The following is a 25,521-nucleotide window of genomic DNA, read 5'->3' as shown; positions in this document are numbered from 1 at the left end:
CTTAACATGGCTCAATATAATTGCACCAGATTTTTCTTCATGTGTTTAATTCCTCTCATATATGAAGGCCAACATACCCTTTGCAATATACACAAAATGCTGGAGGAACTCAGCAGGTCAGGCAGCATCTATGGAAATAAATAAACAGTTGATGTTTTGAGAAGGAAGGGGGAAGATGCTTGAATAAAAAGGTGGATGGAAGGAGGAGGAGGCTAGCCTAACTGCTTGCTGCACCTGAATATTGGATTTCGGTTACGTGTTCAAGAATACTCAATCCCTTTGAATGTCCCTTTACCCAAAATGTCACTATTTAAAAATAGCCCAACTTTTTTGTTTTATGCACTAATGTGGAGAACTTAATTTCATCTGTCCATAAAGTCATCTTGGTCATAACTCTTATTCCCTGCATTCAGTTTTACTTGGTTTGTTTCATTAGAATGATGATATTTCTGTCCAATTGTTAATAATGCTGGGTACAAACTAGACACATGAAGAGCATAGTCATAGTCTCAGCACCACACGTACCTTTGGGAGTTGTCAGAAGAATTCAAATCCATTGGCTGTGATTAATCACTTGGTAATGAAAATACTTTTGGGCTGTGTTTCCACAATAGGTTGGTTCCCAAGTTTAAATCAATGAATCAGATGTAAACAAGACTCTAAGCGTTCACGATAGCTCCAGTCTTACTTGTTAGGTTGAATAATGAAGATTGTAATTCTATATCTGGACTACAATTTTTCGTCTCATTTCAAGTAGCAACAAACTATTTCCAGTTTAGCACTATAATGTATGAAAATAGTTACTCTTTTCTGTACACTCCCCAAGTGAAATACATGATTGAAATGCCCAGTCAGCACATTGTTGAAGTGAACAGAACAAACTGTACATTAAAAGTGGCTAAATATTCTCCACTTCTACATCAGCAATGTATTTATTGCTTCTGTAGTATAGAAGTAAAGTAGCATTCTGTAGTATAGTGAACTGACTTAAGGTGCTTCATATATGTTATCAGCAAAGTTTGGCATTAAAGCATATGGACCATTTGAACAAAAACGTCACCAAGGTGTTTTCAAGGATGATCTTTATTTAGAAGAGAATTTTAGGATTGTAATTCTAGAACTTAGCCCTTGGTGGCTGAAGGCTCACAGAGCATTGGTCAGAAATAGAGAAATGTAACTCTTTCACTTCAGATGATTGGAAAAAGGGAAAAAGACCACAGAAGAAAAACTACGTGGTGTGTATGGTGAGCAAAGTAGTTCCGGGTTTGCAATAGGTTGCAAGTGTGCATATTGACTTGTGTTAGTTATTGTTTCAAAAGAAAAAGTAACATCTTAAAGATTTATCTGCTTGGAGACCATACACCAAAGTTATTTTAGAGTGTTAACCTATGTAATACACTTCAATGATATAACTGCTTTATGTCAAACACATTTGCATGTTTATACAACATCCAGAAAGAATTGATCTGTTAGTAATCCTGCCCTCTTGGGGTGTCTTTTACTGAAGTGCAGAGTGCAGGTTTTCAAACTGGAATGCTTTAGCTATTATTCAGATTCAGTTATTTATTACATCGAAACGTACAGTGAAATGTGTCATTTGCCTGAACAACCAACACAAACTAAAGATGTGCTGGGAGCAGCCCACAAGTGTCACCATACATTATGGCACCAATATAGCATCCCCATAATGTTCTGCAGAACAACACAAACAACAGCAATGACTCAACCAGAGCATCAAAACAAAAGCAACAGAAGAACAAGACTCTTTTCTTTCTCCCCACTTACACATCTAGAACAGGTTGTCTCCTGGCCTCCAGTTTCCAGTGGACTTGTAGGCATAAAGTCTCTGACTTTCCCCAGGGCTCGCAGATCCAGGCTTCAGCCACAAAGCTTCAATCTACATATATTCTTGATTGTTTATTAAAACAATACGTAATACTTATTTTATGCCCCAAGTATCTTAAGTGGTTATTGCGCTGTCTTAGAGTCATAAAGTAATAGAATATGGAAGTGGGCCCTTTGGCTCAAATGATCCATACCAAGTACGGCACCCTCCTTTTGAGTCCAAGTTGTCTGCATTCAGCCCAGAACCTCACAACCACATTTCTATCCAAATACCTTTTAAATTTTGCAGTTGGACCTGCCTCGATCACTTTCTGTGGCAGTTCATTGCAGGTACTCACCACCTCTTTGTAAACTAATTACCTCTCGGGTCTTTTTTTTAATCTTTCCCTCCTATCTTTTACATGTTCACACCAGCATTTCCACAAAGAAAAGCTTAAACTACTTGTAACAGTATAACCTGTTGTGACAGGATCAAAACACTATGGGTGTTGCAAGACTCAATGGAAGAAATTGAAAACTAGTCCTTGGGGTGAATATAAACACCGCAATGATGGACTTGCATGCTTTCCTTTCATTGTGCCCATGACTATGCAAACCATTCTTTCTGAACTTTCATCCCCTGTAGGACGAAGTGTTTCAATGTGACCAAGAAGAACCTCAAGGCTTCTCCTGAGAAGGTGCAGTTAAGGAACAAATTAAATTTGTGAGGGCATCAATCAGTGATCAATGTCTGATTGTCACTGACATTTGGCAATGTTGATAAGATCCTACAAAGTGGCATTTGTTGAATGGTATTTTCCTGCACCCTCCAGCAAATGTAGAGAGTATTAGAATAAATAAACATACTGATTTTTGGTGCATGATTGATGGAATTGTGGCATACAATCCTCAAAGCACCAGGAAACATTCTGGACCTCTGTACAACAGAAACACTTTGAAGCATTGCATTCTTGTGATTGTGGCCTGAAAGATGCAAAGCTGTAATAAGTTTGTTTTGTTTTCTCCCCCTCCCACCACCAAATGCCAGTTTTTCCTGTGATTCTCACAAGGACAGAGAAAGCTGTTTGTAGTTTGCATATTGCAATACTTTGTCAAACTAATCTTATGACCTTGCTGTAATTTTCAATTCTAAATTGCAAGCCAATTCACAAGTCATCTGCCTGTATCTTTGTTGGATTTTACACTGGTCCAGTGAGCGTAACTTTTCCATTTAAAGGTAAAAGTCTCACTTGGAATGACCAATTATGGCTTCAGTTTTTGGGAAGTTGTATATCAAATTATACTTTTATTAATTCTGTCATGATGTATGCGTGGCCAAGAGGGATTGCAAAGCAGTGTTATTTTGATATGGAAATGTGCATAATATTCTCTGGTATATTGGATTATAGATCAGAGCAAGCTTAGGTTGAGAAAATCGTGTTTATTTTGTGATACTGAAGCCAAGATTTCAGATTTTCTGAGCAAAGTAACCCCAGTTGACAATTTACCTCCCTCCATGCCATCCCCTGGTTTCCTTGGCTCGAACATTTTCAGGTCAGAAGTGGAAATGTTTGCTGATGGTTGCTTATTATTCAGTTCATTTGCAACTACTCAATAAATGAGGCAGCTGATGCCTGCATATGTAGACCAAGACAACGTTTGGATACAGGTTAGTAGATTGTTAGTAACATTTGTAGCACAGCATTGCCAGGCATTCACTGTTGGTTCTGACAGTGGTGCCCAAACCTATCAAAGTAAACTTTTTTTAAAAAGTTGAAATCATTTGATCTAAACAGGATCTTTTCTGTAATCATGGCCCCCTCCAGTGCTGAAGTACTGCATACAAATGGTTTGTACTCACAAAATGATTCTTAATGAACAAGAGCTTAAATGTTTGGAACAGAAATTACTATTAACAACAAGACAAATAGGATTCTACATCCTTGGTTTCATTAAAACCATCCAATAAGTCCTGCTTGTTAAAGTGATGGAATTAGCTAGCTAGAGATGCTTTGATGACACTTTAAACTTGGATGCCAGTTGGGCCAGTGATTGAGATTTAGGAGGAATGTGATTCTCGACATTTCATCAATGCCTTCTGGAATAAGTATCAGTGTAACATCAAACCCATATTCCTTTGGATCATGGAGTAGAGAGAGGTGCAATTCCATTTTCCCATTCCCAAGCTGTCCACAATAAGAGGCAGTATTTTTACATTAACATAGAATCACGTCATGTTTAAGGTCCATTTAAAAAAAGTTTTCAAAAGTATGTTGCAAACTAGCTGATTTTTCAGCATTGGTCTAAGCCTAGAAATCATTTGTTGTGTTTTAAATCTATGTAAATGCTTGTCTTCCATCAGCATTCCTTTGTAAACCAAATATTTTGCTGCCGATGTCAGCCAAGTCTTTTTGCCAATATTTTCTGCGGGGGATTTATCCCCATAGTTATGTTGTTTTCACACTTGCTAGTGGGTATGTAGTCTGAACCGAGTTGATGAAGCTTCTGGATAAGCATGAAGTGTTGGGTGTTATAAGTGGTGTAAAATGTGTACTCTTGAAAACATCTCCTAGGAATGTCTGAATCCAACCAGCTAGAAGCATTTTGGCAAAATATCTTTATACAATAGTGATATTTACTGCAGCCTCCCCAGCTTCTCTGCATGAATCTACTTTCACAAGCTTTCTACATCAAACAGGGGTTCCCAACGTGGGGTCCATGGACCCCACGGTTAATGGTAAGGGTTAATGGCATATAAAAGGTTGGGAACCCCTGATCTAAAGAACCAACACCTAAACATGGTGTGTTGCAATTTGGTATGGAGAATCCTAAGAATTAAGTATCAATCTTGATAAACTAGATGTTTTACACTTTGAATGGAATATTTGAGTAGCACATTCCAAGTTACAAAATGTTTAATAAATTTTGCAGTACTGAGTTGCAATAACTGCTATGTTATTGGACTAATACATTTTGCTTGTGTTTTATTCCATGGTCTGTATTCATAAATTCCATGGTTTGATTCCACTTTAAAGGTTTTGTTGTTTACCTTTTATTAAGAATGAGTTGGGTGGGAATGCAACTAGAAGTTGTGGGTTAAGGGTGAAAGGTGAGAAGTTTAAGGAGCACATGAGGGGAAACTTCACTCAGGAGGTTGTGAAAATGTAGAACGAGCTGCCAGCACAGGTGGTGCATGCAAGCTCAATTTCAATGGTTAAGAGAAGTTTGGATAGGTACGTGGATCGTAGGGGTAGGGGTATGGTCCTGATGCAGGTCGATGGGGGTGGGCAGTTTAAGTAGTTTCAGCATGGACTAGATGTGCTGAAGGGCTCGTTTCTGTGCTGTACTTCTCTATGACTCTGAACATTCTTCATAATTTTGTGATACCATGAAAAGTTTGTGAGGTGTTCATATAGGAGTACTGAGACCTTGTGAAGTGACCGGTTCCATTTGGGCCATTTAGCTGTCCCTCTTCCAGCAAGCTGTTGCAGGACAATTTCTTTGGGGCTAACCCACATTTTCAGATCAGTGAAAGGAATTTCAACTTCAGAATAGAACCTAGCTATTACTCTTAAACACAAGATTCTGCAGATGCTGGAAAACCAGAGCAACACACACAAAATTCTTGAGTAACTCAGCAGGTCAGACAGCATCAATGGAGGAGAATAAACAGTCGATGTGTTGGGCTGAGACCCTTCATCAGGACGTGAAAGGAAGGGGATAGATCCTCAAAGAGAGATCAGAAGTGGAGAGAGTGAGCAGCTTCAAGTTCCTGGGTGTCAAGATCTCTAAGGGTCTAACCTGGTCGCAACATATCGATGTAGTTATAAAGAAGGCAAGACAGTGGCTGTACTTTATTAGGATTTTGAAGAGATTTGGCATGTCAACAAATACACTCAAAAACTTCTATAGTTGTACCGTGGAGAGCATTCTGACAGGCTGTATCACTGTCTGGTATGGAGGGGCTACTGCCCAGTTCCAAAAGAAGCTGCAGAAGGTTGTAAATCTAGTCAGCTCCATCTTAGGTACTAGCCTATAAAGTACCCAGGACAATCTTCAAAGAGCGGTGTCTCAAAGGCAGCGTCCATTATTATTAAGGACCTCCAGCACCCAGGGCATGCCCTTTTCTCTCTGTTACCACCAGGTAGGAGGTACAGAAGCCTGAAGGCACACACTCAGCGATTCAAGAACAGCTTCTTCCCCTCTGCCAACTGATTCCTAAATGAACATTGAATCTTTGGATACTACCTCACTTTTTTTTAATGTACAGTATTTCTGTCTTTGCATGTTTTTTAAACTATTCAATATATAATTGATTTACTTTATTACGTTACTTATTATTTTTTCTCTGTTAGATTATGTATTGCATTGAACTGCTGCTGATAAGTTAACAAATTTCATGTCACATGATGGTGACAATAAACCTGATTCTAATTCTGAGAGGCCAGAATAATAAGGTGCTGAGGAGGGTATTAAGTTTTGTAACTCTTAAAACATAAAAATTAATTGAAAGGAAACATGGTGCTGGAATAACTTGTGTATGTTCTTAGTTTTATTTTAAGCAAGGCACATACTTATGATGTGGTGGGATCATGTATGCTATCTAAATACTTTACATATAACCTGTAATGTATTAAGCAAAGAATGTTTGTCAAGTCAAGTCACTTTTTATTCTCATTTCGTCCATAACTGCTGGTACAGTACACAGTAAAAACGAGACAACGTTTTTCAGGACCATGGTGCTACATGAAACAGTACAAAAACTACACGAAACTACATTAAAACAACACAGAAAAAAAAACTACACTAGACTACAGACCTAACCAGGACTGCATAAAGTGCACAAATCAGTGCAGTCATTACAATAAATAATAAACAAGACAATAGGCACAATAGAGGGCAGTAAGTTGGTGTCAGTCCAGGCTCTGGGTATTGTGGAGTTTGATGGCTTGGATGAAGAAACTGTTACATAGTCTGGGTCGTGAGAGCCCGAATGCTTCGGAGCCTTTTCCCAGACGGCAGGAGGGAGAAGAGATTGTATGAAGGGTGCGTGGGGTCCTTCATAATGCTGTTTGCTTTGCGGATGCAGCATGTAGTGTAAATGTCTGTAATGGCGGGAAGAGAGACCCCGATGATCTTCTCAGCTGACCTCACTATCCGCTGCAGGGTCTTGTGATCTGAGATTGGGCAATTTCCAAACCAGGCAGTGATGCAGCTGCTCAGGATGCTCTCAATACAACCCCTGTAGAATGTGATGAGGATGGGGGGTGGGAGATGGCCTTTCCTCAGTCTTCGCAGAAAGTAAAGACACTCCTGGGCTTTCTTTGCTATGGAGCTGGTGTTGAGGGACCAGGTGAGATTTTGCACCAGGTGAACACCAAGAAATTTGTCGTTTTTAACGATCTCTACCGAGGAGCCGTCGATGTTCAGTGGAGAGTGGTCACTCCGTGCCCTCCTGAAGTATATTTACAATATTACTGAACAGTAATTGAACGGTATCCTGAACAGTATATTTACAATATTACTGAAATATTAAATGCACGACACTCTGCTTGTCTATGAACTCCATCTCAATACAGAATTTATCTCAACTTGCATTATACACTATATACAAGTATACAACTACTATATAGACATCCACAACATAGTAGATTTTAAATTGTCCCATTCAGGCCTAAAGAATTGATTGCAGTGGGGGCTTTCTTACTCCTGTGGGATAGCATCTTTCCTGACATGGGAGATCACTCTGCTTGGCAGGTGAGACTTGTGGCTGTGAAACAATCTCATGTTATTGGTTATGGAGCATGTTGTATTGTGGTATGCATGGAAAAAATTGGCGAGCTTCTGATTCAGTGTTATTGTGGTATGTCCTGCTGACATTGCTCCCAGTGCATTCTTTTGACTCTGAACAAACCTTTCCACCAAGCTATTTGTAGCTGGGTAATATGGCGCAGATGTAATATGTCTTATTCCATTCATTTTCCAGCCAGAAATTGTTGCACAACAAACTGTGGTCCATTGTCACTTACTAAGTGTTCAGGAACATCATTCCTCGAGAAGAAGCTTCTCAGCACATCAACAGTGTGTGAGGCTATAGTGCAGGCTATTGGGAACACTTCTGGCCACTTTGTAGCTGCATGCAGTACCACCAAAAAATTTGAGCCCATGAATGGTCCAGCAAAATCGACATGATTCCTCTGCAAGGGCAATGCAGGCTATTCCCAGGGATGGAGAGGTGCTGTTCTTGGCATCTTCTGAATGTGTTGGCATCCTGAACAGTGCCTGGCAAGCTGCTCAATCTGTGAGGGTCTCAGCACTCCCCAATTTTGTCCACGCTCACTTTTATTCCTCACTGCAATTCAGTTGTATCTCTGCTTCTGTTTATAGTGCAATTCCAACCGTTGTTTTAAATGTAAGTTGTGTTCCAGATAGTCGTTTTTGAATACTTTCTTGTATGATTCCACAAAATAAAACATCTTTGTGCATTATTGAGCCCATTACTGAACTGAAAATGCTCAGACAATTTCTTCAATTCAGCTACGTAAACCAAAATGGACTTCTGATTCCGCTTAGTGTTTTGCAATCAACAATGGCTTGGGTTTGAATGTTCCACAATATCAGCAAACTTCATTTTGGCTAATTTGGTTGGAGCCATCAAACCTCTAAGCAAACTGTTTTCTTTTAAACCCAATGCACTCAGCAAAATGTACACCCGCTTCTCACTGGCTATTCCATTTGCTTTAAAATGCTGCTAAATTCACACAGTATACAAAATCCAGTTATTCAGCTGTCAGTGATGTATTCAAATGCGTCACTCAGCTTTTTCTGCTCTTTTTATGATTATTCCCACTGTTACTCACTGTTTGTGAACCTGTGAATTTGTCTATTTTCTGCCTTTTTAAAAAAGTTCAAACGTCTCACTGTGCTTCAACAGGTATGTAGTTGTCTTTGGTTTGTTTAAAACTTTCTTGTTGCCACTGTTATGTTTTGTAACTCCAAAACATAAAAGCAAATTGAAAGGAAACATAAAACTGCTTAACTCACGTATGTTCTTAGTTTTACTTTGAGTGAGACACTGGCTCATGGCATATAATGCATGCCATTTCCGTACTTTTACATATAACCCATAATTAATTATTTAAACAAGGAATGCTTAAACAATATATTTACATTCCGCATTTCACTGAAACATTAAATACACAATGGGGCATGAGTATATGTGCAACATGCTGTGTGCTGTTGGTACCATGTTTTGCACCTTGGCCCTGAAGGAGCCCTGTATCTTTTGGCTATTCATGTATGGTTAAATGGCAATTAAACCAGAAGTTGAACAAACTAGCAAGTGATATGTGAGACCAGTTAAGGGGGAAGCTGGGTGGGTGAGGGGGCTGAAGTAAAAATCTGGGAGGGGTAGTGAAGGAGGTAAAAGGCTGAAGAAGGAGTCTAATAAGAGAGGACAGTGGACCATGGAACAAAGGGAATAAAGGGAGGTGATGGGTAGGTGAGGAGAAGAGGAGGGATGAGAGGGTAAATAAAATGGCAAATGGAAAAAGATGTGAGGAAGAGAGAAATTACTAAGTTAGAGAAATCAATGTTCATGCTATCAGGTTGGAGACTATCCAGGCAGAATATGAGGTGTTTGTTTCTTCGCCAACCTTAGAGTAGCTTAATTGTGACAGTGGAGGAGGCTGTAGATCAACGTGTCGGACTGGGAAGTGAAATTGAAATGGGTGGCCCGGTACTGGGAAGACCTGTCTTTTGTGGTGGACGGAGTGAAGGTATTTGACGAAAGTCTCTCAATCCATGTTGGGTCTTGCCAATGTAGAGGGAGATCGCACCATGGACCACTGGAGGGTCATTTACTGTATCCATTGAGGCCACTCTCAGGATGGAGAAACAAAACCTCATAGTACATCTGAGCAGCCAGTATGCATAAACATTTATTTCTCTAACTTTTGGTAATTTCGCCCTCCCCAGCCCTTCTTTCTTTTTCCATTTCCCAAATTTGGCTCCCCTCTTTTCTTTTTTCCTCATTTGCCCAACTCTGCCCTCTGGTGCTGTTCTTCCTCACTTTTCTCTTATGGCCCCCTGTCCTCTTCAATCAGATTCCTCCTCCTTCAGCCCTTTATCTCTTCCAACTATCACCTCCCAGCTTCTCATTCATCAAGTCAAGTTACTTCTTATTGTCATTTCGACCATAACTGCTGGTACAGTACATGTAAAAATGAGACAACGTTTTTTCAGGACCGTGGTGTTACATGACACAGTACAAAAACTAGACTGAACTACGTAAAAAAACAACAGAAAAAAAATTACACTAGACTACAGACCTACTCAGGACTGCGTAAAGTGCACAAAACAGTGCAGGCATTACAACAAATAATAAACAAGACAATAGGGCAATAAGATGTCAGTCTGGGCTCTGGATATTGAGGAGTCTGATGGCTTGGGGGAAGAAATTGTTTTCTGGTCGTGAGAGCCCGGATGCTTCGGTGCCTTTTCCCAGATGGCAGGAGGGAGAAGAGTTTGTATGAGGGGTGTGCGGGGTCCTGCATAATGCTGTTTGCTTTGTGGATGCAGCGTGTAGTGTAAATGTCCGTAATGGCAGGAAGAGAGACCCCGATGATCTTCTCAGCTGGCCTCACTATCCGCTGCAGGGTCTTGCGATCCTAGATGGTGCAATTTCCAAACCAGGCAGTGATGCAGCTGCTCAGGATGCTCTCAATACAACCCTTGTAGAATATGATGAGGATGGGGTTGGGAGATGGACTTTCCTCGGCCTTTGCAGAAAGTAGAGATGCTGCTGGGCTTTCTTTGCTATGGAGCTGGTGTTGAGGGACCAGGTGAGATTTTGCACCAGGTGAACACCAAGAAATTTGTCGTTTTTAATAATCTCTACCGAGGAGCCATCGACGTTCAGCGGGGAGTGGTCACTCCATGCCCTCCTGAGTCAACAACCATCTGTTTTGTTTTGTTCACATTCAGAGACAGGTTGTTGTCTCTGTACCAGTCCGTTAGCCACTACACCTCCTCTCTGTAAGCTGACTCGTTGTTCCTGCATCCACCCCCCACTCCCCCCTCGCCTTGTTTCACCTGTCACCTGCCAGCTTGTACTCCTCCCCTCACACCCTCTCTTCCCTTTCCTTTTCAACCCTTTGAAGGGCCTTGACCCGAAACATTGACTGTTTCTTCCCCTGCATAGATGCTGTCTGATCTGCTGAGTTCCTGTAATGTTTGTGTCTGGTGCCCATGATTATTTTGCTCCATTTCCATCGCCCTCCAGCTGTTTCTTTCCTCCCTCTTAGTTTCTAAATTTTTATTCCCTCACGTGTTCTCATTCCTTCCTTGCCTCTGTTTCTTTACTTTCTCCCTAATTTTGATACTAAATACTTTAGAAGTGCTAAATGTTACCTCTTTGTTGACTGAACTCTTTAATTTGTGTTTTTGTCAAGGTGGTGAATGCTAGACACCAAAAATCCAACAACTGGTTTAATGTCATAAGAGGATATTGTTGAGGTGCTATCCAAAATTCATCTCTTAAGTATCTCAAATTCTGTATTTGACTTTTAATCATTCCTACTCTTCTACTCTCCTATTCTTAGAGATGAATACGTAAGGGATGAATTAGCCTTGTACTCAATGTCAGAAAGACCAAGGAATTGGTTGTGGATTTCAGGAAAGGGAAGTCTGGAAAACACACTGCTGTTCTCATCGAGGGTCAGCAGCTTCAGGTTCCCGGGTATCAATATCTTGGATGATCTATCCTGGGCAAACACATTGATGCAGTCACAAAGAAGGCACATTTGCAAATTTCTATGGGTCTTTGTTGAAGCGTATTCTGACATTCTGTGCTGACTGGTTGCATCACAGCCTTGTATGGAGCCTCCAATGCACAGGATCACAAGAGGTTGCAGAGGGTTATAGACTTAACCAGTTTCATCTTCACCGTCAAGGACATCTTCAAGAGGCAGTGCATGAAGAAGACAACATTCATCATTAAGGACCCTCACTGTCTCTCTTCTTGCTGCTACCATCAGGGAAGGAGATACAGGAGCTTGAAGACTCACACTCAACGATTTAGAAATAGTTTCTCCCCTCCACCATCAGTTTCTACAATTCCACAAACTCTACCTCATGATTCCTTATTTTGCACAATCTTCTTGTATTTTATCGATTTTAATAGCTTTGTACTGTGTTGCTCTACAAAATAAGTCATATGTTGTCGATCTGGTTCTGATCCATTTGAAGAGCTTTAGTTAAATTCAGAGGACCTTCACAGCAATATAAAAGTTCTTCAAGTTCTTGTACTTCCTGACATTACCCTTAATTAGAAGGGAGAAAATGTGCATTTTCAGGTAAGAGAGGAAGTCCAATTATTTTTGACATAACTTTGTGCTCGTAGTGCATGGCCTCACTCTCATTAACACTCCCTTTGAGTGGTCATGGAGCTGGGAGTCTCTCGAGTCTAAGCAGATGTTGCTTATCTAATCAGCTTAACTTATTTCTACTTTTTAAAAATTAAAACTGTTGGTACATATAAATGTGTGGCATCACATTCGTCTCTGTTAAGCATTTCAGCATTTAGGTAAACTATCTAAACTGAACCTCCAGGGCTATGCTAAATGAATTCTGTAGTGTTGTAGCACTGCATGTTTGTTTGATCTTGCTGTATGCAGATTGACTGCTGTGTTTGCCTACACAACAGTATAGCCTGTGAAACTTAAACAGCAAAAACGGCAACAGATGAAGAACTGCGATGAATGCCGGCAGAAGTAGATAGTTTAAATACATGGCTTCCTGTTGCTGAGATCATAGTACCTTATTTGGATGAATATGGTCTGCTCCTTGTTGGGTGACTGGAAGATCTGAGGTGTTCTACACCGTTATTGGCCACCTCATGTTGCTTGAGTCATACTTCCTGCTGGCTGATCATGAAATGAATCAACAGCTGTTGTTGAAATCTGTTGGATTTTATCCTGACTACTCAGCCAAAGCATGAAAAGTGGAGAATTGCTCATTACGGGAAGGAAATTGGCAAATTATTCAAAATAAAAGTTTTTGAAAGTGTATTTAATGTAGTAAATTAAATTGTAAGGTTAAACTGGCTCTGCCATGGTATTGAACTTTAACTGTTCCTTTTCAGGGAACTTTTTTTTTAAAGTTTTTTTTCTTGTGATTGCTGTTTGGATGATGCTATGCACCTGTGATGCTGTTGTATGTAACTTTTTCATGTCATCTTTGCCTAAAATTACCACTGTCAATTTCTGCTAATTCCACCTGACCTCTGCCTGTTTACTGTTGAAATTCTCACCCACTAAATCTGACTATTCCAATGTACGCAAAGCTTCACCTCTTTAAAACACTGCAGTCTCTGTCCTGTTCACCTAGTAATGGTATTTTCTGATCTCCAATTAGCTCCCAGCTAAGCCTAGCAAGGATTTTAAAACTCTTGTCCTTGTTTTAATTTTTTTCCATTCTTCCATGCATTCACTGTTCCATTTCTTGGTAACCACATTCAGCCCATCAGGCCTTTGAGATTCCTTCAGGCACTCCTCCAACTTTGAAGTCCTCAGAAGTTTTAATTTTGTACCATTGGTAGTCCTATGTTCAGCTGTTATAGTCCCAGTTAAAGAAGTCTTACCTCAACTCTTTCCAATTACCTTGATCTTTATTTAGATTCTGCTTCTCTCATCAGTTTATATTGTTACATCATGATATTGAGCCTTAAGCAGCAGAAATCTTTTATGTTCTTTATCATCATATCAGTGACTCATAAAGCACACCGTATTGTTTTATCTGCCCCCAAAATCTCCTTTTGTGGCGTACACTCCGTGACCTCTTTATTGGGTATAGGAGTATACCTAATAAAATGGCCACAAAAATGGTCCCCTGCTGTTGTGCATTTGGTCCACTTCAAGGTTCAACATGTTGTGCATGCAGAGATGCTCTTCTGCACACCACTGTTGTAACATATGGTCATTGGAGTTACTGTTGCCATCCTGTCAACTTGAACCAGTCCACCCATTCCCTCTCAGTGACGAGGCATTTTCGCCCTCAGAACTGCTGTCCACTGGATGCTTTTTTTTGTTTCTCACTCCTGGTGTGTGGAAATCCCAGGAGATCAGCAATTTCTGAGATATTGAAACCTCCCCATCTGGCACCAACAATCAAAGATCAGATTACTTCCCTATTCTAATAGTTGGTCTGAGTAACAACTGAACCTCTTAACCATGTCTACATGCTTTCAGGCATTGAGTTGCTGCTGCATGATATTTGCATTAATGAGCTGGTGTACCTGATAAAATGCCACTGGGTGTAGAATCAATCTGTTTAATAGTATTTCTGGGAAACATAGAAAACCTACAGCACAATACAGGCCCTTCAGCCCACAAAGTTATGCCGAACATGTCCCTACCTTAGAAATTACTAGGCTTACCTATAGCCCTCTATTTTTCTAAGCTCTATGTACCTATCCAAAAGTCTCTTAAAAGTCCCTATCGTATTCGCCTCCACCACCATTGCCGGCAGCCCATTCCATGCACTCACCACTCTCTGAGTAAAACACTTACCCCTGACATCTCCTCTGTACCTACTCCCCAGTACCTTAAACCTGTGTCCTCTTGTGGCAACCATTTCAGCCCTGGGAAAAAGCCTCTGACGATCCACACAATCAATGCCTCTCATTACCTTATACACCTCTATCAGGCCACCTCTCATCCTCCGTCGCTCCAAGGAGAAAAGGCCGAGTTCAACCTGTTCTCATAAGGCATGCTCCCCAATCCAGGCAACATCTTTGTAAATCTCCTCTGCACCCTTTCTATGACTTCCACGTCCTTCCTGTAGTGAGGCGACCAGAACTGAGCACAGTACTCCAAGTGGGGTCTGACATACAGACAGACATACTTTATTGATCCCGAGGGAATTTGGGTTTTGTTACAGCCGCACCAACCAAGAATAGTGAAGAAATATAGCAATGTAAAACCACAAATAATTAAATAATAAGTTAATCATGCCAAGTGGAAATAAGTCCAGGACCAGCCTATTGGCTCAGGGTGTCTGACACTCCGAGGGAGGAGTTGTAAAGTTTGATGGCCACAGGTAGGAATGACTTCCTATGATGCTCAGTGTTACATCTCGGTGGAATGAGTCTCTGGCTGAATGTACTCCTGTGCCTAACCAGTACATTATGGAGTGGATGGGAGTCATTGTCCAAGATGGCATGCAACTTGGACAGCATCCTCTTTTCAGACACCACCGTCAGAGAGTCCAGTTCCACCCCCACAATATCACTGGCCTTACGAATAATACCAGGGTCCAATATAGCTGCAACGTTACCTCTTGGCTCCTAAATTCAATTCCACGATTGGTGAAGGCTAATACACCATATGCCATCTTAACCACAGAGTCAACCTGCGCAGCAGCTTTGAGTATCCTATGGACTCGGACCCCAAGATCCCTCTGATCCTCCACACTGCCATGAGTCTTACCATTAATTCTATTTTCATTAATACTATATTGGGAAGCCCAGAACGAGGGGTCACAGTTTAAGGATAAAGGGGAAGCCTTTTAGGACCGAGATGAGGAAAAACTTCTTCACACAGAGAGTGGTGAATCTGTGGAATTCTCTGCCACAGGAAACAGTTGAGGCCAGTTCATTGGCTAAAAAGGGAGTTAGATATGGCCCTTGTGGCTAAAGGGATCGGGGGTATGGAGAGAAAGCAGGTACAGGGTTCTGAGTTGGATGATCAGCCACGATCATACTGAATGGCGGTGCAGGCCCGAAGGGCCAAATGGCCTACTCCTGCATCTATTTTCTATGTTTCTGCCATCATATTTGACCTACCAAAGTGAGCCATTTCACACTTATGATTTGTTCCAAAAAATATTTTACACATACTTATGTTGCAATAAATTATTTTGAGTACTCCATATTATGAGAAGGAATCTAGTGCGAAAGGTGCGTGCATGATGAGAGCGTTAATAGGGCCATACTTTTTTGAAAAAGAATTCATATCTTTGTTACTACCCACACTGCTGTAAACAGTGGATAGCTTTCTAAAAGCTATTTTCACATGTCATTGTGTGTGATTAGCAACCAGATATTTTCAAGTCAAATAGTGGTAATTGAACTGCAGCAGAAAGGTGAACATCTGAGATAAGGGTGGGGGGGGGGGAGTTAAAGAACATAGATCTAAAATAATTCAGTAGAATGGTTAAAGAGAAGATGAGGGGAAATAATTACCCAGAAAATGTTTGGTGTCGGGAGCTCACTGCCCGAGGGGGGGGGGGGGGGAGGGCAGAAACTCCCACCACATTTCAAAAGATATACCCTTGAAGAGCAGCGATCTGTGCTAGAAAGTTGGGAACTAGTTGAATAGGATGGGTGAACGGTTTCCTGGGAAATGCACATTCTCTGATACCATTGAATCTGTTCCCACCAACTCATCAGTTAATGCTTTCTGATCTCAATAACCCGCTGGTTAAAAGCAATTGGAGTAGGTGTAGGATGTTGATAATTAATCAGCCTGATGAAGAGTATCGGTCCGAAACGTCGACTGTTTATCCACTTGCTATCTGACCTGCTAAGTTCCTCCAACATTTTGCGTGTATTGCTCTGGGTTTCCAGCATCTGCGAAATCCTTTGTATTTGTCTTTTATAATTGGCCTTTCTGTTACAACTTGAGGTAGTAAGTATAAGTGTATGCTCTCGTGTTTCGTGTTTACTTCCTCCCGCGCGTAATTTGCGAACGGGTTAAGACCAGAAACGCAATAGTAACGAGGCCGGGGTTGGACTGGATTATTAGAGCAAGTGTGGGTGGCTCCAGTCTGCTGATGTCACCGATGGAAGCCAGGCAGGAGCTTCAAAGGCCTTCATTGTTGGTAGCGGAGCGTAAGCGAGTCTCCCGGTGTTGGGGGTGTGTGTACGTGGGGTGGGCAGCAGGCTTGTATGTCCTGCCCGGTTTCTCCGCCGCTTCAAGAAACTAAGTCTCCGCGAGAACACTAATAGGATTTGAATTGATGCTACAAGAAGACAAGAATGGGTGCGGCGTGTGTTCGCTAAGTTTCAGACCCGACTGAAAAAGAATCTTAAATCAGTTGTTTCCCCCCCCCCCCAGACCTTTTCTGCAGCTTCTGGATTTGAAGCGGCCAATCCTGGGGGGGACGTTGAAATTGGATTTTTTTTTACCGGACCTGGGAAACTATTTTTGAAAAGGAAAAGGGGACGAAAGAAAAACAATTCGAATTGAAGTTTAACAAATGAAAATGCTGGAGATCTGTCGTAAGCTGGTGGGGTGTAAATCAAGAAAGACGCTGTCTGCTTCATCCAGCTGTTACTTGGAAGGTAAGACTGTAAGTGTGGTAGGAAATCGGGCAAGTCAAGTGAGAGAGGCCCGAAGTAAATTCCTGAGTTCTGCGAAAAAAAATCCTTTGCAGAGGCCTCTGCTCTCGTGTGGTTGAGGAGGGGGAGAGAAAGATAGCAGTTTGCGTAAGCACAGACGTAAACAGGATTTTGGAAGACATTTTACTCCTTGCCGCCGGAATAGTTTTCTGTTACTTATGTTTTACTTCGGTCCTCCAGACATTTAGGGGATTTTCCTAAAAGAAATGAGTGCTCGGTTCTGCACAGCCTCAATTAAGCCCACGCATTTCATTGTAATTTATTCGTAACTTCTAAGACTAGACTTCTTAACTATCAAACTTCTGTTAAATGCGTACCACAGACAAAATTTCGTTATTTGGAGAAATGTGCAATTTTGAGTATATATTTTTAGCTGCGCTGCTGAAGTTAGTCCCTTCTGAAACTAATTTTCTCGTATTTTCCAGTAGTTTGCTTACTATGTATAGTTAGTTTTATAATGAAGACTTTGTAGGGAACGGTTAAAATATCCTGTAATTGTTTTATTTTGTTATCATTTTCTTTGAAAACTCGAATAGATGTTTCAGAATGGGTGCTTTTTGGCTTGATATTATTTAACAAGGAAGGAATTTGCTAAAGGGAGCGGATCGGAAGTTAAACTTAGTCTTTATGAATATGTTTGAAACTTCATATATATTCAGTATACCACAGAAATTATTTAATTGTTTAGCAATTTATTGTACTGTATATCCTTGCTTAAGTACGGGAATACAGTATTACTAGCACTAAATATTAACATGTTTAAATGATTTTTTTAAAGTTCCTTGGAGAGTCTTTATATGTTAAAATTGTTATGTAAATGACATTTGCTGCAACATCATGCATGTGAAGTGTTAATTACAGAATTTTAACTTTCCCAAATATGTCTAATTTTATTCACTTATAATTGATTTATTTTGTGAACAGTAAAGCTATTTAGTGATTAATGAAATAGTTATAATGTAATTTGGAGAATGCACTACCAATTATGGCAATCTCAATTGCCACCTTCCAACAAAGAATTAATGTACTTATCAAAGTAATGAGTGAATATTATTCATTCCGTTGTGATATATGGCTGTCCTGAGGGTAAATTAATTTGCTTCTGAAGGACTTTCAATGATGGTAAAACGCGTTGCTGATGGCAGAACTGATTTGAATCTCTTTGCTCAGCAGATAGATGGATAATCATCACAATAATTTTGTTTAATATTTGAAATGTACTGAAGTGGTTGAGCACAGTGATATAAGTAGCATAGAGATTAAGATGTAAGATATTCTAGAAATGAGTTGAACACGGGTTGAAATGAGATCCCTGTTATTGTGGGCCAGCTAAAATATGATGCCTAGTTTATCAACAGCAGCTTACATTTATACATTTTAGCATAATTAACATAATCCTTTGCACTTCACTGTAGAGTTTTAAAACAGTATTGCACCAGGCTACATGAGGTATTAGAAGTAATGAAAAGCTTAGTTAGAGGTTGTAACTTTTAAGTAGTGCCTTTAAAAGGGAAACAGAAGCATGAAGTTTTAGGGTGATAAATTCCTAAGGTTGAATGCGTGGCATTTGAAAGCTTGTTCCCAGATGTCTATACTGTAGTTTTGTTTCTGTTTTCAAATGGATTAGTTATGACTACTTTCAAATTTATTGACTAGAAGCTATGAGAAATCTGAAAATAGAAGATGAATACAGTCTTGTTATTAGAATAAAATTATTTCTAATGGTCAAATATGTGCCAATAACTAGTATTCAGGGACATGTAAACCCATCATTTATTTTAAACTTGTTAGTTGTGCTTTGTATTTTGTAGAAATCTTGTACAAGTTTATTGTAAAGGGTTGGGTATCGCTAAAATTAACTCCTACTTGAGCAGGGACCTAGACCCATTGCAATTTGCCTTACCTCCACAACATGTCTGCATTCGAGGCAATCACACTAGCTCTCTTCTCTGCTTTCGAGCACCTAGAAAATGGGCTGCTGTTTATCAGTTGCAGCTTGGCATTCAAAATATCACCGCTTCAGTATTAATCACCAACTTCTAAACCTGGGTCTCTGTAACTGGATCATTGACTTCCTCAATGGAAGACCGCAGTCAGTACGGATCATCTCCCCTCAAGAACAAAGTGCTTAGGCCACTGCTTTGCTCTATTCTACATTTATGATTGTGTGACTGAGCACAGCTGAAACACTATTTAAGATTCACAGAAGACAATACTGTTGTTAGTAAAATCTCAGATAAAAGGAAATGTACAGGAGTGAGATAGATCAGCTTATGAGTGATGATGTAACAGCAAGCTTGCATGAAACCAAAGAATTGTAATCCCTTTACCTTGGATAATATCTATCCTTCAATTGATAGTAAACAAAAAGGTAATTATCTTATCTTGCATTATGTAAGATCTTGTGTGTAAATTCACAGAACATTTTCTTCAAAGGTCATTTCCTCTACCACCAGCACAGAATAGCTTCTGAACGTGCTAACTGCAAATTGTACTGTATTTACTCCTAAAAATGCTCTTGAGTAACTGCATAACATTTTTTTATATCACTCATCTAATTGGCGTCACAGTACAGTGCTGTCTTTAAGGAGATTGTATATTTTCCTGTGATGGTGTGGGTTTCTTCTGGGTGCTCCAGTTTCCTCCCACAGTCCAAAGGTGTCCATGTTAGAAGGTTAATTGGTCATTGTAAATTGTCCTGTGATTAGGCCTGGGTTAAACAGGCAGGTTACTGGGCTGGAAACAGTCTGTTCTGCACTGTACCTCTAAATAAAATGAGTTGCATGGGCAATGAGTTCTGGGCAACAGCCACTGCTTGTATATGTACATTAATGTATCTTTATTCCACCCAATGGTTGTCATCTGGGATGTGCTGCCAAGAAGGCAGAGAAATTGGATGCAATTTCTGCTTGAGATATTTAGATTGACATACAAATATCAAAGCAGGCAAATGGGAATAATGGAAATAAGGCCAAAACGATTGTCATGGATCTGGTGTGTTGTATGACTTTAATTCCAGTTTCTTTGACCTTTTAAGGATCTGGGCAGCATTGATTACCCATCCTTAATTCACCTTGAGAAAGTGGTGATAAATTACTGTAGCCCCTCTGGTGAAGATACTTGCACCATTTTGTTCGATAAGATTCTAGGATTTTGACCTAGCCGCGATGAAGGGGGATACATTTCCAAATAATAATGCTGTGTAACTTGGGGGGGAGATGCAAGTGTGGTAGTGCTTCTCTTTTTTTGCTTGGGCTTGGTAAGTGCTGTGGATTTGCATTTAGCACACTGCAATCATTCTGTGCTGGTGGTAGAGGAAATGAATGTTTAGAGTAGATGATGAGATGCTTATCAAACAACTGCTATAACCTCAATCATGCTGAGTTTTCTAAGAGGGACCACGCAAGCATTCCTGACTAATGCTTTGTACATTGCGGAAATGCTTTGGTGTGTGAAGGAGTTGGGTCATGAGCTGCAGAGATTTTGGGTTCACTTTCTGTCACTTGATTTTAACTTTGTTGTTATGTAGCCAGCAGTTTTCTCTTGTTCCTCCTCACAATTTCTCTGCACTTCTGTGCTTCTCTGACCTGCATCATAAAATAGAAAGTAATGTATTCCTGGAATTTTTGCTAACATCTGTCTTCAAGTAGTATTGTTTGAGTGCATGTGCCTATTTGGCCTGTTAGCTGCAGAAGGGTAGTCTGAAGGATAGAGCAACTGCATTTAAACACTCAGCAAATGAATTTCCCATTTTTCTTCAGAGCTGAACTTGAGACTTCCAATCAAAAGTCCCTAAATGAAACTGCATGTTAGTTTGATCACCTTTGCATGGAAACTGGTGGAAATGGAAACTGGTGGAAGTTACGAAAAGCATTATGAAGAATGCTCATTGGTGTGCATACAACTAAGTAATGGTTATGGAAAGAATAACTGTTCAGTTGTCCTGATACTCTCATCAATCTGGCCAGAGGAGGAACGGCAAAAGATAAGATACGATAATGGCTGATTCAACACATACAAAACGCTGGAGGAACTCAGCAGGTCAGGGAGCATCTATGGAGAGAATTATACAGTTCACCTTTCAGGGTGAGACCTGAAACCTGATTCCTGATGAGGGGTCTCAGCTCAAAACATCAACTGTTTATTTCCCTCCATAGATGCAACCAGACCTGCTGAGTTCCTCCAGCATTTTGTCTATATTGCTCAAGATTTCCAGCATCTACAGTCTCTCTTGTTTCAAGATTCCCTTCCAAGATTTCTTTTCAAGAATCCAAAATTCCTTAGGGATTCCCTAAAGGTTAACTTGAAGGTTGAGTTGGTGGTAAGCAAGGATGTAATGCTGAGGCTTTATAAAGCATTGGTCAAGTCACACTTTATTGTATTGTGAGCAGTTTTGTATCCCTTATCTAAGAGGATGTAGTGACATTAGAGGGGGTCCAGAGAAGGTTCACAAGAATGATAATAGGAATGAAAGGGTTAATGTATGAGGCGCATTTGAAGGCTCTGGGATGTAGTCCGTGGAGTTTAGAATAGGGGATGGGTGAGATCTTAGTGAAACCTATTGAAATATTGTAAGGCCAAGATAGAGTGGATGTGAAGAAGATGTTTCCTACAGTAGGACAGTCTTGGACCAGAAGGCACAGCCTCAGAATGCAAGGGCATTCATTTGGAACAGACCTGAGGAGGAATCTCTTCAGCCATAGATTGGTAAATCCTTGAGTATATTTAAAGCGGAGGTTGCTAGGTTTTAGGTACGGGAAGAAGGCAAGAGAATGGGGAATAATACATCAGCCATGATGGAGTAGACTAGATGGGCTGAATGGCCAAACTCTGCTTCTGTCTTATGGGACATAAGGTCAATTTAAAGAAAGCACTGAAAAAGTTAAAATAATCATGTAACAAAATAGAGAAAACCTTCAGATGTTGGAAATCCAAGCTACACACGCAAAATGCTGGAGGAACTCAGCAGGCCAGGCAACATCTATGGGGGAAAAAGTGCAATTGATGTTACGGGCAAGACCTTTCAGCAGGTAATTATGTAAATAGAAAGAAACTTTAGGAGTTCTTCAGTAGTAAACCACACAGGTGTTCTCTCTCCCCCCCCCCCCCCCCCCCCCCACAAAGGTAGAGCGTTCCTATGAAACATTTCTTAAGCCGAAATGGCGTAAAGCGAAGAACCATTAATTTATATGGGAAGAATTTTCGTGAAAGCAAAACTCCTCAGTAATGCAAAAACAGGTTACTAATTTAGGTCTTTTGTAAAAGCGAAGTGGCATAAAGAGAACATTCGTAAGGCGGGGGACATGTGTATTTTGTTTGGAATAACCTCAGATTAATGAAGCAGTTGTGGCGATCCACTTTCTGCGCAGGCGAACCGGCTCACAATTAGCCAGCGCGCGGGGAGAGACTTTGGTAATGCACCTCTGACGTCATTTCCACCCAGAGAGGGCGGGCGCTAGGGATTAAATGCCAGCGCCGCGAAGTTTGAATAAACTAGTCTCAGAACGGCTTACTGACTATGTGTCGTTATTTCAGCACTGTGTGTAGCACATCGCTACGTTGGTGACCCCAATGATCCAAACGGAATTTGGACCAAAGATGACCGACTCTTCATCTGTTCACACAGTTTCGCTAAACCTGCTGACTGTCTGGAAGCTGCAACCACGCGTGTGGTTTAGCCAAGCAGAAGCCCAGTTCCAGATTCGGCAGATCTCTTCTGATTCCACGCGTTACTATCACGTGGTGAGCGCCCTTGACCAGGAGACGGCCGCCCAGGTTGCGGATTTCATACAGTCGCCCCGGAGGAAGGCAAATATGAAGCATTCAAAGCGCTACTCATTGAGACCTTTGGCCTGTCACGGTGTGAGGGAGGTGCCCGTGTGCTTCACCTGGACGGTTTGGGAGACAGACTGCCGTCAGCATTGATGAACGAGATGCTGTCCCTGGCTGACGGACACAAGCCCTGCCTCATGTTCGAGCAAGCGTTCCTAGAGCAACTGCCCGAGGACGTACATCTGCTGCTGGCCGACACAGATTTCAGCGACCCCCGGAAGGTGGCGGCCCGGGCAGACGTGCTGTGGAAAGCCAGGAGGGAGAGCGTGGCGTCCGTCGGTCAGGTTACCAGGCCACGCACCCAACAGCGGACCAGACCAGGCCCGGCAGGGGGGCACACACAACACAGAGGCAGGTGTGAGGAGGCCAGCGAACAGTGATGTTTCTACCACCAGCGGTGGGGCACCAGCGCCGTTGTTGCCCGCCCTGTAAGGGCCAGCTGCCGCTAATGACTATGGCGGCTGGCCACCAGGACAGCCTCTTGTACGTCTGGGACAAACAGTCGGGACGCCGCTTCTTGGTTGACACCGGAGCGGAGATCAGCATCTTGCCCCTGACGGGGTATGACACCCGCAACAGGAAGCCAGGACCCACCCTGAGAGCCGCAAACGGCAGCACGATACGGACCTATGGCACCCGCACAGTGCAGCTGCAGTTTGGCGCCAGCCGGTTCACGTGGGACTTCACACTGGCCGCCGTGGCCCAACCACTCCTGGGGGCAGACTTCTTGCGAGCTCATAGCCTGCTGGTCGACTTGCAAGGGAAAAGACTGGTACATGCCGAGACTTTCCAGACGTTCTCCCTGGGTGAAGCCAAGTTGCCGGCCCCACACCTGGACAACGAATTCACCAGAATCCTGGCGGACTTTACATCGTTCACAGCAGCCATGCCCAGACACAGGTTACAGCACCACATCCCGACCCAAGGACCACCCCTCCACGCCCGCGCATGAAGGCTCCCCCCGGAAAAGCTCTGCCTGGCAAAGGAGGAGTTCAAGAGGATGGAGGAATTGGGGATCGTACGGAGGTCCGACAGCCCATGGGCCTCCCCACTGCACATGCTGCGACCATGCTGCGACTACCGCAGACTGAACGAGGCTACAGCTCCAGACTGCTACCCCGTGCCGCACATACAGGACTTTGCAGCAAACCAGCACGGGGCAAGAATCTTTTCCAAAGTAGACCTCGTCTGGGGATACCATCAAATCCAGGTGCACCCTGAAGACATCCCCAAAACAGCACTCATCACCCCGTTCGGCCTGTTTTGAGTTCCTCCGAATGCCGTTCAGCCTGAAGAATGCCACACAGACGTTCCAGCGGCTAATGGATGTGGTGGGACACGACCTGGACTTTGCGTTCATCTATTTGGACAACATCCTTATAGCCAGCAGTTGTCGTCAGGAGCATCTGTCCCACCTCCGCCAGCTCTACTCCCGCCTGAGTGATTTCGGCCTCATGATCAACCCGGCCAAATGCCAGTTCGGTCTCAATACCATCGATTTCCTGGGCCACAGGATTGCTAAAGACGGGGCAACACCTCTGCCCGCCAAGGTAGACGCGATCCGCCACTTTGCCCGGCCCAACACGGTCAAAGGCCTGCAGGAGTTCGTTGGTATGGTGAACTTCTACCACCGTTTCCTCCCCTCAGCAGCCCGTATCATGCACCCTCTGTACACCCTGATGTCGGGTAAAGGCAAGGACATTACTTGGGACGAGGAGGCTGCGGCTGCTTTTGTTAAAGCCAAGGAAGCCTTGGCAGATGCCGCGATGCTGGTGCACCCCAGAACGGACGTTCCGACTGCACTCACGGTGGACGCATGCGACACAGCAGTCAGTGGGGTGCTGGAGCAGCTCATCGAGGGGCGCTGGCAACCCCTGGCGTTCTTCAGCAAGCACTTACGGCCACCCGAACTCAAGTACAGTGCTTTCTACCGGGAGCTGTTGGCACTGTATCTGGCAATCCGGCATTTCAGGTACTGCTTAGAAGGCAGGCTGTTCATGGACCACAAACCGTTGACCTTCGCGTTCACGAAGATATCCAATCCCTGGTCGGCTCGCCAGCAGCGACATCTGTCCTACATCTTCGAGTACACAGCGGACATCCAGCATGTCTTGGGGAAGGACAGCATCATGGCGGACGCACTCTCCAGACCAGCTGTCTAGGCTCTGTCCCTGGGGGTGGACTATGCAGCACTGGCGGAGGCGCAGCAGGCAGGCGACAAGATGCCCAGCTACAGGACCACAGTCTCGGGTTTGCAGCTGCAAGACTTTCTCGTAGGCCCAGGTGATAGGACCCTCCTGTGCGACGTGGCTACCGGCCAACCTCGCCCCATCGTCCCGGCAGCCTGGAGGTGGCGAGTTTTTGACTCCATACACGGTTTGGCGCACCCATCTATCAGGATAACCGTCCGGCTGGTCTCTAGCAAGTTCACGTGGCACAGACTTCGCAAGCAGGTCAGTGAATGG

At 42.5% G+C, this 25,521-nt stretch overlaps 1 protein-coding gene across 2 annotated transcripts in view; it reads left to right on the top strand.

Annotated features, from left to right (window-relative positions):
• Nucleotides 1-25,521, top strand: part of abl1 (c-abl oncogene 1, non-receptor tyrosine kinase) — a 169,177-nt gene that overhangs the window by 54,315 nt on the left and 89,341 nt on the right. The window contains exon 1 of one of the 2 annotated variants that reach the window (XM_073052399.1): nucleotides 16,665-17,167. The exons of the other annotated variant lie outside the window; for it this stretch is intronic. Within the exon in view, the coding sequence (XP_072908500.1) occupies nucleotides 17,083-17,167 (85 nt within the window). The 5' untranslated portion in view covers nucleotides 16,665-17,082. Of the gene's footprint in view, nucleotides 1-16,664; nucleotides 17,168-25,521 lie in introns of those variants that run through there. 2 annotated transcript variants of the gene reach the window in all.

Source organism: Hemitrygon akajei, chromosome 7 (genome assembly GCF_048418815.1).
Source record: "Hemitrygon akajei chromosome 7, sHemAka1.3, whole genome shotgun sequence".
Classification (NCBI taxonomy): domain Eukaryota; kingdom Metazoa; phylum Chordata; class Chondrichthyes; order Myliobatiformes; family Dasyatidae; genus Hemitrygon; species Hemitrygon akajei.
Note: the sequence above shows the minus strand (reverse complement) of the source record. Positions and strands in the feature narration are given on the sequence as shown.